The sequence below is a fragment of the Ambystoma mexicanum genome, chromosome 14 (assembly GCF_040938575.1).
Source record: "Ambystoma mexicanum isolate Mex_15411 chromosome 14, UKY_AmexF1_1, whole genome shotgun sequence".
In the NCBI taxonomy this organism is placed as follows: Eukaryota; Metazoa; Chordata; class Amphibia; order Caudata; family Ambystomatidae; genus Ambystoma; species Ambystoma mexicanum.
The window spans coordinates 144298564-144313895 of record NC_090940.1 but is presented as its reverse complement, the minus strand read 5'-3'; the positions used below and the strand labels follow the sequence as shown (position 1 = coordinate 144313895).

The window sequence follows — 15332 nt, the reverse complement described above, 5'->3', positions numbered from 1 at the left end:
CAGAGAATTGCAATGGCTTGGAAGTTGGCTGAGGGACCCAGAATTGAGGTCTGGTGTGCGGCCCTGGAGAGATGAGCACTGGCCAAATCTGCTGCCTGGCATAGGGCTGTGTATGGCAGGATGAGGGAAGTGATCACAAATGTTGCTGCCTCGGATACATTTGTGCAAGCAGCGTTTCCACCCTCAGACACGCATCCCCCCTAGAGCGCCTGCGGAAAGGGTGAGATCAGTGCCGGAAGGAGTTTGTTGGACGGGACGAGGCCCGGAAGCATATTAACACTTGCAAGCCTGACTAGGATTTGGCACGATCATAGAGCAATCAGTAGGGTGTATGTGCATCTGTCATACCTCCTGGTTTGGCCTACGGCTAAAGTTTTGGGAACAAGCCTGGATATTCACTCTAATTATACAAATGGCGGATTACAGGCTGGCGTGATGCTTAGTCGGCTTGGAATTGTGTGCTTGGTTAGGTTGCAGTGTAATGGTACAGTTATGGGATATCTGGGTATTCCATTTTATCCTGGATATGATATGACCTCAATCATGTTGTCCTCTTGGGATCATGTGGAGGACGGTATGTGTGGTCAAGGCCCTTTATTGCCTTCCAGGGTCCTAGATGATAGGCATTTGAAGTATGGAATATGCTACTGCAATGATAATGCTGCTGGGAGGCTACCGGGAGAGGTAAGGGAGAGGTGCCAGGGGGGGGGGGATTGGTTTGTCGGTTGTGTGCTAGTGGATGGGTGGTTGTTTGTTTTTGTCCCTTTCCCTTTAACCCTTTAAATGCCAGCGACGAGCCGGCTCGTCGGTAAAAACCGCTCCAGGTTGCCACCGACGAGCCGGCTCGTCGGTGGCACTTAAGGGGTTGAGGGGGGAAAATGCTGGCGGGTTTGGGCGGTGAATACCGCGATTTTAAAAAAAAAACATTGGCACTGGGGAGGAACCTCAATGGCACTTAAGAGGTTAAGAGTACTGCCAATTTTGTGCAGATTTGTAGTACCCCATCTTGTTAGGGTGGGTGTCTGTGCATTTCTTTGTCTCAAATGCCAATAAAGAAAACATTAAAAAGAAGAGAAAAAAACATTAAAAAGAAAAAAAAACGATTGCATTGGTTATTTTTGAACTGCCATATTTTACCTTGTTAATTTGGTGTATGTTTAAGTGTGAGGGACAGAAACCTTTTTTAGAGTGTTTTCTTAAGGTTATTTGAGGCAGGGAAATCCTAATCAGGGAAGGGATAGTGAGGCGTTTATCGAACCTTTTGAGTTAATAAAATGGCATCTTTTCAAAAACCTTCAAAGTTGTCTCGCATTTCTGACCCCTCGCTAAACCCTTCTCAGACCTGGGACATATCATGGGATTCATGGCTTAATAAGAGCTACATGAGTCTATGCCATGAGCCATCCCCAGACACCAAACATACCACCACAGCTGATTTGAGAACAACATTTGCCTTGACATACAGGCTAAAGCAAGAACGAAATCAAAATCAAATTCCCGGAATGGCATCTCTGCTTTGTGAAGAAAAGGAACAGAAGTATAAGGGCATATGCACCTCCAGACACTTAACAGCTACATCATATCAGATGACTGTAGGGGCCATGACCAGTTGAGGAACTGGTCTGATGCTGCACCAATGCTCGGTGCTTGCACTTTAAGGATTCTCCAATCCAGCTTGGGCCTTTGACCATTTCAAATTATGCAAGTGGAAGGCAAGGATCTCGGACTGGCACCCAACTAACTAAGCAAGAGATGGCAATCATAGGATTATGTGATGAATCCCACAATGTTGTCACTGCTCCTGATGGGGAGGCCCTTCCCATGAGGCCAGGGTGGTGGGGCTGCTGCCGGATAGTCCCCATGGGGGTGGTGCTCAGCGGGTGGATCTCATGGGAGGGGACACCCCCTTTTGGACAGGTGACTACCACATCGGGAGAATGCAGTATTCCCATCAATCACATTACCCTAGACCCCCCTTCCACAGTTACCCCACCTTTCCTGCATCCTATTCTCCTTCAATCCTACTCTCAGACCCTATGTACTTTTCTAAAGCTGTCCAACTATGAAGAGGAGGAAAAGTCCTAGTGAGTTACCACATCAGCACTCACTTAGTGCTGAGACAAGCAGGGAGTGCGGAGCAATACTGAAGGACCATTGCAACCACTTTTACCAGTGAAGTGGTTTGTGACAATTGATTGGAAGAAACCAGATCTAAACTGAAGAAGGACTTGATGGGACATCAAGCCCTCCCTGGAGGAACCGCAAGAGTCAGGTAGAGCCAGGCGTGCAGGCGGGTGCTGACCGGGATGCTGAAAGCAAGACAGGGAGTCCAAGGCTGGTCCAGGGCGTGAGGACTGCAAGGCCCGAAGGCAGACTAAGACTCTGGGAACCCCAGAAACCCGGGAAGCGCAAGAGTGTGAGACCACGCTGTCCTGGAAGAAAAGAAGACTGCAGATCCACTGCAGAGCAAGTGAAGCTCAGGGAGAGTAGAGTCCACCAAACGAGCCCAGCTACCTCAAGGGAGCAGACACTCGCGTAAACCACACCACAAGGTACACAGGAAGTCGAGAAGGCTCACAAGGCTCAAGGAGGTGGTTGCACAAAACGTAATGCTGGGAAAGGGGGGGGGCTGGGAGCCCAAAACAGTGGAAGGAAAGCAAAAAGGTACATGGACTTGTACTAAGGCATGGCAGGAGAGTAAACCAAGCCCACAGAAAGGAAATCTAAAGCCGGAATTGCGAGTTGGGGACACGCACCCAAATAAAGATAATTAGAAGTTAAGGGAAAGCTCAAAGTACTAGGCAGGTTACTGAGCCAAGTCTGTATGACCCACTACAGCCTGGGCAGGGCATCCAGGCTACTCTTCTTAGTTGCAGTACCTGGTGAGAAGGAACCAGGTCTGCACACCAGGATCAGGGAGGGCATCCAGGTTCTTCTCAGCACAGTGTATGGCGAGAGGAATCCAAAGCTGCCAACCAGGGTCTGGCACCCCAAGGAACTATGTTGTAAGCCTGAGGAAGGCAGGGAAAGCAAGACTCTTCCCCAGCTGCTAAGGAGTGGCTGAAGCCACATTGGGAAAATCTTATCATTCTTCAGGACCAAGAAGACATCTCCTTTGAGTTAATTAGTGTGTAAGGCACAGAGTTAGGATGGACACTGGACATTGGGACTTTTGCTTTGGACATTCTGGCTATAGTCATTTCTGTTAAGGTAGGAAAACCCCTCTTAGAGTTAGGACGAGAAAAGGTTTTGTTTTTCATTTTACTCTTGAATAAAAGTTTAAAGCAAACACTATGACCCGTCTGTGTCAGAGTCTTACTTCTGCACCCTTACGGGTTCCCTCGAGAGAGACTGCACAAGAAAAAATGCCATGGTGCAAGCATTAATGCAAAGGAGTGCAAGTTACAATACAAACACTGTGGAAAAAATGAGAAAGGGGACATTATTATAGCAAGCACAGTGGGGCAGTCAGGGACCCAAAAGTAACTGCACACTTTTGAACAATGTCCAGCCTCTAGCATAATGAAAATAAAGAGGTTCGAAAATGAACTGACGCTTCAAGATTTTTGGGTGCATCCAGGGAGGCAGAGGATGTCAATCAGAAGGGTTTTATTGTTGCCGACCAAGGATGTTGGGAGAGGCATGATCAATCTGCTATAATAATCAAGGTGGCGAGGCTACAAAAGGTTCGGCAGATCAGGAGAGAAGTAGCAGAGGTGGAATTGTGCTGGTTACTTCAAAATATACCAGGGCTAGGTAAACTCTATTTTTTTATAGAAAAGCCATGAAAAAAAGATCACTTCATAAGGGCATAAAATTCTGATATCACGATACCTTTGCTGAAAGATAAAATGAGATTTTAAAAAGTGCAAACCTAGCTATATTTGAACTCGCTGTCTGGCAAGTAATGAACAGGGAGCTCAAACGCTGCAATCATGCCCTTTATTCCTACTAGATACATTCAACCAAAGTACCAAACCTTTAAAGAACGTGTGGCTGATATCCCAGAAGAGGAACAGTCATCCTGTGAACAGGCGGCTTCTTCTGAGGAGGCTGTAGCAGAGTCTCCCTCCCTCTTCTGTGGATCGGCAAAGCAGTCATACATCAGGGTACAGGACGAGTGATTAGCATCACAACACTGCACATAAACAGTGATTAAATATATTACGCTCTAATCTGGCTTAGAGAGCAGGGAATTGGTTTATTGTAGCAGAAATGCCTGGAGGGTTGGTTGATGACCGGGGACTTGTGGCTTGGGAAGCTGGAACTCAAAGAGGATGAAAAGTGAGTGTCTAGAAGCTGAATGGCTTTGCTGTGGTGTTAATATTATTCCCTGGCAATGTTAGAAACTGGAAGCGAGGGGGAAGAAACCACAGCTGCTGTGATGCCAGAGCTCTTGGCTGCTGCCGTAGAACTCCTACGAGGGGAAGCAGGTAGACAGAGTTAGGAAAGACGGCGCACATTTGGGGCAGATGGACTGTAGAAACCAATTCAGGAGCATGCAGAAAAACACAAAGGGATACAGAGCTACTAAGATCTAAAACAGACCCTTTTATAGTGCTTCTGGTTGGAAGATGCACCGGTTCCATTTCTGGACACCAGTTTCTCATAGTTGCCACCATCTAGTCAGTGTTCCTAGTAGCAGCTGCCCTCTCTTCAAACGCCTCTGGTCACATACTTTGCAGGTACTTTTGGACTTGGGTCTTGCACGTGGGTCACAACAGTCATGATGGAGAAAAAACATTGGTGTGATCTCAATTGGAGATGGGTCCAATAAACATGATGTGCAATGCCTACCCTTTAGGGGTTAGGCAGTGGCTAGATTTACGAACAATTACGTGTACTCGACTCCTTATGCAAAACATGTAGATTCATGTGCTTTTCGCCCATCCACAGCTAAAAACCCAGGGTACAAACAAAATAACACCCAATTTACGGACCTCCGTTGGTGGAAAAGGTATACAAAACGTGAAATAAAAAATTGTGTAGAAGTAAAATGAAAATAATGTTTGAGATTGTCTGCGATGAGCAGCCAATGACTTATCCACTATATAACGTGTTAATTTGCTTTCTCTGATTACAACAATGTGAAATTGTCAAAATATAAACATGCAACTCTATTAAAGAACAAATGAACCCCCATATAAGCATTTAGGACATTACATTAAACAAAAAAAGTGCACGAACCTGTAAACCTATTCCCTTTCGGATTTTCTTTTTTGTGTATAGACTGTGAGTTGGCATCAACAGCAACACTTCCTAAGCTCAGCGGCTTGCCCTGCCGAAACGTTGGGGCAACGGGTGTTAAAAGAACATCCCTTGCGCAGTTCACTGTCGCGCAACTCTGTCCAATTGTTGACGGTGTGCGAGTACGCTTTTTCAGAGCAGATATGGCTTTCATTCTTTCAAAGACCTTGGCAGGAGTTTCATACTGGAACTGAGAAGTAATGCCTTTCACACTTGGCGAATCCTGGCTGGATGAAACTGGTGCCAACTTTGTGACCCTGCATACATTTATGGCACTGAGGTCAGGAAAATTAGTTGAGCAAAGTTCCTCCCCCATTAAAGTTGATTGAAGAACATTCCTCTTGGAGGTTAGGTGACATTGTCTTTCACGTGGTGGTGCTTTGCTGCAGGTAGGGGTGTTCGTGAGAGAGGTCACATTATTGATTGTGCAGGGTGATGCAACAGAGCGTTGAATCTTCAGCAGATCTCTCAAAGGAGTCAAAGAATTCGAAGGGATTTGGTTCAGAAGTACCGTATGCTTTGGCAGGTCTCCTCTTTTACAATGCGGAAATGGCTGACGTTTGGGGAGCCCATCTCTTTTGCAGGGAGTTAAAATCATCTTTCTTCTCGACGTACAGTTGCCTCTACTTCCCGTTGCAATACAATGGAATTCGTTTACCAATTTGTCTGTATTTTACTAGACTGCAAACTACGTATCTTCATGCTGCTAAGAAAACACAAGTTAAGAAAATTAAGGACTGCCATCAATTCAACTAGTATTTAAAAAAAACTGTTTTACAACAAGAAATCATGTGCAAAAACCATCAGCAAACACTACAGGCACGCAGCCCATGACATCGAAATTGCACTTTTGTTTCTCGAGTTACAGGCGTGCATAGGGGTCTATGGGTTAAAACCTTGAACAGAACAAACAATGTAACTCAATGTTTTGGGTATAATGATATAATCCATAGATGCCAGAAGTCTGGGTCCTTTGGAAACAAACACAGAACTTTAGCATTATTATTTTCAGATTCCAAACATTCGAATTGGTCTGTGAATGAATGGCACGCCTCGGCCTTCACATGTTACAACTATGGTTGTTTGGCGGTAGAAGAGTGAACTTTCTGGTGGCTCCTTTCACAGGCTTATGTGCATGCTTATACAATGTGCGACTCCCAATGCAATAGGTCAAGACAATGCAATGTGTGTAGGAAACCGCAGGATAGGTCCCAAAACTATGCAGTTTCTCTTTCGAACGTTGGGCCCAGGCTATCAGAGCTATCTTCAAGTCTCTTAGATAGATTAAATGCATCTTAATAAAAGGTCTATCAGATGGGAATGGCAGAAGACGAGTGACTGAGCATGAGGTGTATGGAAAGTGTCAAACAGTGGTATCAAGCCTGATATGTTGATTGTGCTACCACTGTTCTTGTAAAGGGATTGGCCTGACATGCCGAGCTTCAACTGGACTGCATATACAATGACTGACACCTAACCAACCCCTCCTGCCTTCCTGAGAGCACACTAACAAGGTGGACTGTATTTTTGTTTCTTCTCCCTGCTCTCCAGTTTCACCGAACTCATGCCCCACTTAACACAGTGTACCATTTAGACCTTGAAGATCGCAATGAGTCGGGAGTTGAACATCCAATGCATGTCTTTCTGAGCAAAACTACAAATCAGGTGCCGACAGGCATGGATAACGGGGTGTCTGCAGGAAGGGCTATGTAAACTGTAATGCTGGGATCTTTTTCAAATGCTTCATTTCATCTCTGCCAGAGGAAGTGGAGACATTCCACAAAAGCTTGCAAATATGCAAAATAAATGACTTTGCTAGCCTAATTAAGGTGTAGACTTGTTTTCTTCTGGATCAACATTCTATTCAACCCTTGACTAACATGGTAAAAGCAAACTGAACCTATGCATTGGCCACTCACTTCACTGCAAAAACTCAGGACATTCTGAGCACTCTCTCTCCCCCCCTCCTCCTCCCATCCCATCCCCCTGCCACCTATGGCTTCCCAGCCTCCCCTCTGCCTTTCTCTCATATCACTTCCAACAAGGTCACTACAGTTGTACGCTCGATGAAGGACTCCACCAAACAAATCTGCCCCTGTTCTTCCAGAACTATTAAAGACAATATCGGCTCCCTTCTCGCTGCACTTGCTACTGGGTCTTAACCCTGTTCCCTCAAACACTCTTATGCGTCCCCTCCTGAAAAAAACCTTCTGCCGACCCCTCGAGTCCAACTAATTACCGCTCCATCTCTTTCACCCCCTTCCTTGGGGAAACCTTTGGAGAAGCTTTTCTACCCCCAACTGGCCCAGCATAGGAGCTTGTTGATTGCCTACACAACCATCAATCTTGATTCCAAGCATCCAGAGGCAGGGAAACTGCTCTTCTGAACACCCGTGAACAACTGCTTGCATCTCTCAACCAACTATCCAGCTGTTCTCATTCGACTTGATCTCTCCTCTGCATTTGAGAAGGTGAACCACGCCACCCCCATAGAACAGCTCCATGATCCACCTGGTATCTCCGAACGGGCACTGGACTGGCTGACCTCCTTCCTCACTGACCGTCCCTCACAGGTTTTCCTGGGTTCTTTCTTCTCTCCCACAGCCATCAAAACCTGTGGCATCCCCCAGGGCTCCAACCACTCTTCCTGGCTCTTTAACATCTATCTTTCTCTGCTTGCACATCTAATTTCCACTTTCTCCCCTTACTTCCAGCATTATGCAGATGACACAAAACTCTTCTTCAAACTTCCCTCTGATCCTCTCCTTACTTCCTCCATCATTCCCAACTTCCTATCTGCCATCCAGTCATGGTGTGCATCCAATGATCACTGCCTCAATGCCAGCAAGACTGAGATCCTTCCCATTGGGACTCTGGCTCCCTCTTTCTTCCCTTCACTCTGGCCTCCATCTATGGGCTCTTCCCCTTCTCCATCTGAAGCCAGAAACCTCTGAGTCATCTTCGACTCGCTTTCCTTCCTCCCTCACATCCAGGACCTTGCCAAGAAGGTCCACTTTCAACTCCGCCTCCTCAAAGGAATCCTTCCTTTCCTCGCTTTCCCTCAGAAGTTCAATGTTGCTAGAGCTCAGGTACTCTCTAGACTGGACTCCTGCAAACGCCTCTTCCTTAATCTACCCTCTTCCTCTCTAGCTCCCCTGCAAATTATCCAGAATAGGGCTGAGAGACTTATCCTTGGGCTCATGCCCAGGGACCGCATCTCTGCAGCCCTAAAATCTCTCCACTGGCTCCCAGTTGCTGCAAGGATCAAATCCCTCTGCATCATCCACAAGGCTGCCTAGGCTCGGGGCCACGATATCTATAACTGGCTCTCACAAAATACTCTCCCGACAGACCTTTACGCTCCTCTGGCGCCAACTCTCTGCGTGTCAAACGCTTCTCAAAACAGAGAGCTGGTGGCTGATCTTTCCTCGGCTGGCTCCCTCCTCTGGAACAGCCTCCCCCTTCTTATCAGTCTTGAGCCGGTTCGCCTCAAAATTCCAGAAGCTCCTCAAGACTTTCCTTTTCACCTCCTCCTTCCCCCTCTCCTTCCTTGCTAAACACCACAGTTGCCGTGATTGGTGTCTAGGGACCTCATGTATCCTTCTGGGTCCGTCCCTTCCTCCCCCAATTGCCTCCAGCCTCCGCCTACTCCCAAGCACCTTTGTGCGCCCACCGGCATGTGCTGTCTCTCAGGCCTGCACTTATTATTGCCAGTTGACCACTCTCACCAACTGATCTCTGCCAGGCACTTAGCAGCTGCTTGCAACTTACTCCCTAGCACTTCCTCTGTGGAACACGTAGCACCTTCTTACACTCTCCACTTGCACGTTTTGAATGCTCACAAGGGGTGTGCAGTCATAATGTCGACATCAATAATGTCGACAGTCAAAATGTCGACAAATTAATGTCGAAAAACAACAATGTCGACAAACAAAAATGTCGACATTTTTCGATATTTTTTCGAAATTTAATTTATTGTATGAATAAATAAATAAATATATATATATATATGATGTGTTGAGTATGAGGGGTGGTTGGGGGAGTGTGGGGGGTGTGGCAGGGGGGTGTTGGGTGAGGGGGGGACCCCCCCATAGTAAATACTATTTTTATTTATTTAATTATTGACTAAATAAATAAATATATAATTGTTATGTGTTGAGTATGAGGGGTGAAAGGGTGGTTGGGGGGGTGTGGGGGGGGTGGCAGGGGGGTGAGGGGGGGTTGGGGGGGGACCCCCCATAGTAAATGATCCTTTTTTAGGTTATTTATTTATTGAATAAATAAATAAATAATTGGTATGTGTTGAGTATGAGGGGTGAAAGGGTGGTTGGGGGGTGTGGGGGGGTGGCAGGGGGGTGTTGGGTGAGGTGTTGATAGTTTTAAGGGTTTATAGTCATAATGTCAAAAAAAAAATGTCGACATTTTTTTTCCGAAAAAATGACTTTTTACATTATAAGTATAGGATGTCGACATTATTATTTTCGACATTTTTTTTTCGAAATTTTTGTCTGTCGACATTTTTTTTTCGACATTATGACTATAAACCCTCACAAGGCCTAGTAGGACCGCCTCTTTCTTTCCCTTCACCGTTAGTATATTTGCTTTTCGTCCCCATGTGCTTTGAAACACAATTTACTTGATGTACAAGCGCCTTACGAATGCACAATAAATAAATAAAACAATTTGAAAGGGAGATGGGCGCGCCAGTTACCATTCTAAAACATTAGCTTTGAAACTGTGGCTATTAAGGGCTCTTCTATGGAAAAGCCCTTAATAGTCACAGTTGCAAAGCTAGTGTTTTAGAATGGTAACTGGCGCGCCCATCTCCCTTTCAAATTATTTACATTCTTTCCCTGCCCCCAGCATCTCCCCTACTCCCAGTATCCCTCTCCCCCCAATCCCCTGAGCCTCTTCCCAAATTCAACCCCAGACATTCTTTGCAGGCCCTGGGCTGTATTCCCTCCGGTCCCGTGTCAGTTGGTAAGACGTTCACGCATTTCTCTGCATTTTGTAATGTGATTTTTATTTGGTTTTGGAGGAATGAATGGACTGTGGTAAATGGGCATACCTCTACATAGTGCCACAGAGAGCAATATATATATATATATATAATTTGTTTAAAGTTTGGTATTGCACGTGTTTTGTATGTAAATTGTGAGGTATGAGCGTGTTTTGTGCAACATAGTGCCTAATAAGCTAGCATGCCTGGGTCCAGATCACTGTAAATTATGCAATCGCTCTTTGCATTGCCCTTCATCTAGTCACCATACTCAAAAAGCTCATGGCACATTGTCCCTTATCTGTGACACCATCACACAGCAGCAACATTATTGTGAATGGCATGTATATATTTGTTATGGCAATAGAAAAGCCCTTAATAGCCACAGTTTCAAAGTTAGGGTTTTAGAATGATAACGGTCACGTCAATCTCCATTTCAATTTGCATTCTTTCCCTGCCACCAGCATCTCCCCCACTCCCTGTATTCTTCTCCCCCCACCCACCATGACTCTTCCTAAATCCAACCCCAGACACCGAGGGGTCAGAAATGAAAGCCAGACACAAAGCTGTCATGTTTTTCGTTAAAGACTTTTATTAAATGAAATGGGTTGGGAAAATGCCTCTCTGACCCCGCACAAAGCAGAATTTCCCTACCTAAAACCAAAAGCTAGGAAATGTCTGAGTCCGGATGTCAGAAATCAAAAGCTGTCATTGTGTGCAAACATTCTAACCTGACCCTCACACTATAAACAACATAAAGGGAAAATGGAAAGGTCTTTAACCTGATGCTTGCAAAAAATCATTCAGACATAAAAGTAATACAACTCCAACAAAAATGTTATTGAAGATGGAAAAACCTTAGTTCCAGAGGGGCTTCCACTCACCTGGATTTTGTAATGGTTGAACAATGTCACTTGGACTAACCGTTCTTGAGGTTTCTCTTAGTTCACAACAATCCCAAAAGCCATTTATTCTTATTAGTCCGTCTTCAACACAAGTTCCTTCTTTATGCAACAAACACACTCTTTTCTTGTAGGTTTACACCGTGCCTGGTATACTCCATTTCCAATTGTCTGGTGCACTCACCTGCCAGGACTTCTCATCTGCTTGCAGCTTCCTGGTATACTCTCCTGTCAGGATTCATCTTGCATTCAGCACTGCCGGTATGGCAGGCCTTTCCTTCTTTAAACTGCCTGGGTATTTGCTTTCCAGGACTTTCTCAACTTGTGTTACAGTTTCTCTTTATAAGCACGTAGCACATGCAGTTCTGGTCTTGGTATCTACTTGTTTAAGATTTCCCACTCTTGACATTCAATGCTCCTTGTGGTTCAAAATAGCACTTTGTCCTTTTCTTCAAAAAAGCCTTCTTTGCATTTCACTTTCCGTAAATGCACAATGTTCAGATTATCTTCATGTTCAAAACTCTTTGGCAAAGTCGCTGAAACGCCCTGTGGTCCCTGCTCTGCTCTGGCAGGCTCATCGGTTCGGTAAAGCATTTTCAGACTTCCTCACGCTTATGCTGCGTTTCTCTGCCGCTTCCTACCCAGTCCGGGTGGCTTAGACGTCTCTCCAACCTCGGTTCCGCTCCTGCACGGTGGCTTCTCTTTAGCTTCCGGTAAGGACCACGCTGCTGCTCTTGCCTGCCTAATGCCCAACGTTCGCCTTGCAGTTCCCAGCGTCTCCACGGCAGGTTCCTCTGGAAGCACGTCTCTGTCCCTCTCCAATGGCGAGCGTCTCTGCTCCGCCACATGCCTCCAGCTCCTGCTCACCAACTTCCACAAAGAGGTCACGTCTTCTTCTGAGCTGCTTTCCTTGGTTAGTTTACCATATTTAAAAAGGTCCTGCGCACCAGTGTCTTTCTCCAACAACTAGCATGCTCACTATGCTTTTTGTTCTGCACCAATTACCCCACCCTTTGTGAGGGGTCAGAAACGCGAGACGGACACAAAAGGTAAAGTTTGCCTTAAGATTTGCCATTTTTATTAAATAAAAAGGCTGCCATAAAAGCCTAACTTTTCCTATCGTAACAAGGATGTCCCTACATAGCAAACTAAAGAAAAATAACCTAGTGTCTCAAAGGTCTGACCCCATCACACTAATACATACAACAAAATAACACAGGGAATATTTGGAAGTCTCAATTCAACAATAAAAGGTTGTTGAAATTACTCCTTGCAACCAGGGTTGACGTCCCTTCCCCTGGATGAATGCAGGAATACATTTGAGAAGTTCTGATTAAACAAAGTTCTGTTAAACAGAAGAACAAGTTATTCTTTTACCTGGCAACATTCTTTCGATGGGATGGTCCGATGACGTATTCCATATCTATGACAGGCAATCACCAAAGCTGTGCCGCTTCGGCAAATTTTCGGCGTCTGCGTCTTGCGTCAATGACGTCGATACGCTGTCCTCGAGGGCCTCCGTCGAGCCGACGTCACCGGATGCTATAAGTAGGACGCACGACGCCCATAGCCTCAGTTGTAGTTTTTTCCCCAGAACGTGTGGCACCAATCTTCTGCCAGTTTGACCACAGAAAGCCTTAAGGAAATGTAAGCTGCAATTGCATAAGAAATTCTGTAGCGGGGCAGGTAGGGAGGGAGCGAGCGATATGGAATACGTCGGACCATCCCATCGAAAGAATGTTACCAGGTAAGAGAGTAACTTGTTCTTTGAGGGGATTGGGTCCTCTGACGTATTCCATATCTATGACAGACTCCCAAAGCAGTATCAACATATGGAGGAGGGAAAATGAATTTAGAATATAGAAATTTAGAATGCCCAATCAAATTGCACAGTAAAGGACTGCCTTGCCAAAGGCCAGATCCTGCCCATGGATAGAATCTAGGGAGTAGGGTCTTAGAAAAGTATGGACCGAAGCCCAAGTGGCTGCTTCACAGACGTTACGAATAGGAACACCCCTCTGCAGGGCAACAGAGGCAGCCATACCCCTAGTGGAATGGGCCCGTAAGCCTACCGGTGGGTCCTTACCCGCCAAGCGGTAACATTCAGAAATTGCCAAGATAATCCATCTAGACAAAGTCTGCTTAGTAACAGCTTGTCCCAAACGCCTTCCAGCGTAACCAATAAAGAGCTTTTCGACCACTCTGACCCAGGACATGCGTGAAATGTAGAAACTTAAAGCTCTCCTAGGATCCAACCTATGGAGCCTCTCCTCGTCCTTACCAGGATGCGGAGGAGGATAAAATGCCGGAAGAACGACCTGGCTTAAGTGAAAATCCGATACAACTTTCGGAAGAAACGAAGGACGGACTCTATGAAACACTGTGAAGGGGGGCTTAACAGAAAGTGCCTGCAACTCACTCACTCTGCGAGCGGAAGTAACCGCAACTAAAAATACAGTTTTAAGGGTTAACAGTCTCAAAGGACAGGAATGTAAAGGCTCAAATGGAGCACCCATTAGGAATTTTTAGAACAAGGTTCAACTCCCAACCGGGAACCTGGAACCTGGAAAGGTGACTGTGGAAACACATTAGTGAGCCCTTTCAGAAACTGAGAAATTAAAGGAATTTTGAAATAAGAACACTCCTCAGACGAGCGCCTAAATATGGACAGCACCGCCAGGTAACCTTTAATGGAACCCACTTGCAGGCCCTTTGTGGGCTAAAGAAACCAAAAAAGACAGAACCACAGGAATGTCACATGAAAAAGGATCCACATTCTTAACCCTGCACCAGTCGCAGAACTTTCTCCAACGGCAACGGTACAGGGACTTTGTTGCAGGCCATCTGGCTGAAAGCAACACCTCCATCACGTCTTCAGGGAGGTCCCAATCCTTATACCTCAACCTTTTAGAAGCCAAGGGTGAAGGTTGAGGGATCTGACCTCTGGATGGAGAACCTGACCCCCCCCCCCCCTCCCGTGAGAGCAGATCGTCTCGGTAGGGAAGATGACGTGGAGGGCAGATGGACAAGTCAAGAAGGTCCGGGTACTACGTTCTCTGGGCCCATGCCGGAGCAATGAGGATCATCCGGGAACCGAACCTCCGTAACCTCCGCAGCATTTGCGGGATGACGGGGACTGGAGGAAACGCGTACAGCAGTGGGAAGGACCACTCCACCATGAACGCGTCCCCCTAAGGCTCCTCATGGAGGTAATTCCTGTGAGCAGAACCTTTCGCACTTCCGGTTGACACTGGAGGTGAAGAGATACACTTGTGGGGTCCCCCAAAGGGCGAAGATCTCCAGGAGAATCTCCTGAGCCAGCTCCCTCTCTTGAGAGATCGCGCTCTGCCTGCTCAGAGCGTTCGCCATCTCGTTTTCGTCTCCGGCCAGATGAACTGCCGAGATCGAAATTTCCTGCTGGATGGCCCAGAACCAGAGCTGCACTGCCTCCCTGCACAGAGGAAGTGTCCCTGCCCCCCCCCTTTTTGTTGAGGTAGTGCATGGCCACTGTGTTGTCCGTCAGAATCAGGACATACTTCCCTCGCACAGTCAGAAAAGCCTTCAAGGCAAGCCTGACGGCCCTCAGCTCCAACAGATTGATATGGAGTCTGGACTCCGACGGAGACCAACGATCGCTGACTGTCAACTCGTTGGCATGAGCTCCCCATCCCGTGAGGGATGCGTCCATCACGACCGTCACCTCCGGCCAGGGTAGCCAAAATGAAGCCCCCCCCCCGGCCCATCACAGAAGGTCCTGCGCAGGCGAGGGCGGCACCTAAACGGGGTTCAACATCCTGCCGGAGGACTGCGACCACTGCATCTTGAGAGTCCATTGCAGAGATCTCATCAGCAACCTGGCCTCTGGCACCAGAAGAATGCAGGATGCCATGAGGCCGAGCAACCTCAAGAACTCGAACGCTGGGAGACTCTGGGCATGTTAAAACTTGTGCGCCATCTGCTGAATATGATGAGCCCTCACCTGGGGAGGGAAACACTGCCCCAGGGACGGGTCGAGCACTACTCCGATGTACTGGAGCCGCTGGGTTGGCGTCAAGTGGGACTTCTTCAAGTTGAGGGAGAAGCCCAGCTTGTGAAGGGAGTGGCAGGTGACTGACAGATGATCCAGGACTTGCTTGGCAGAGCGCGCCCTGATCAACCAATCGTCCAGGTAGGGGTAGACGTGA

The 15332-nt window shown here is 46.8% G+C and overlaps 1 protein-coding gene across 3 annotated transcripts in view; it reads right to left on the bottom strand.

Moving 5' to 3' along the window:
* MIS18BP1 (MIS18 binding protein 1) overlaps positions 1 to 15332 on the bottom strand; it is a 1508798-nt gene that overhangs the window by 1364604 nt on the left and 128862 nt on the right. For 2 of the 3 annotated variants that reach the window (XM_069638746.1, XM_069638748.1), the window contains exon 2: positions 5188 to 5953. In XM_069638746.1, the coding sequence (XP_069494847.1) occupies positions 5188 to 5845 (658 nt within the window). In that variant the 5' untranslated portion in view covers positions 5846 to 5953. The remainder of the gene's footprint in view (positions 1 to 5187; positions 5954 to 15332) is intronic. The other variant, XM_069638747.1, reaches the window with a different exon arrangement.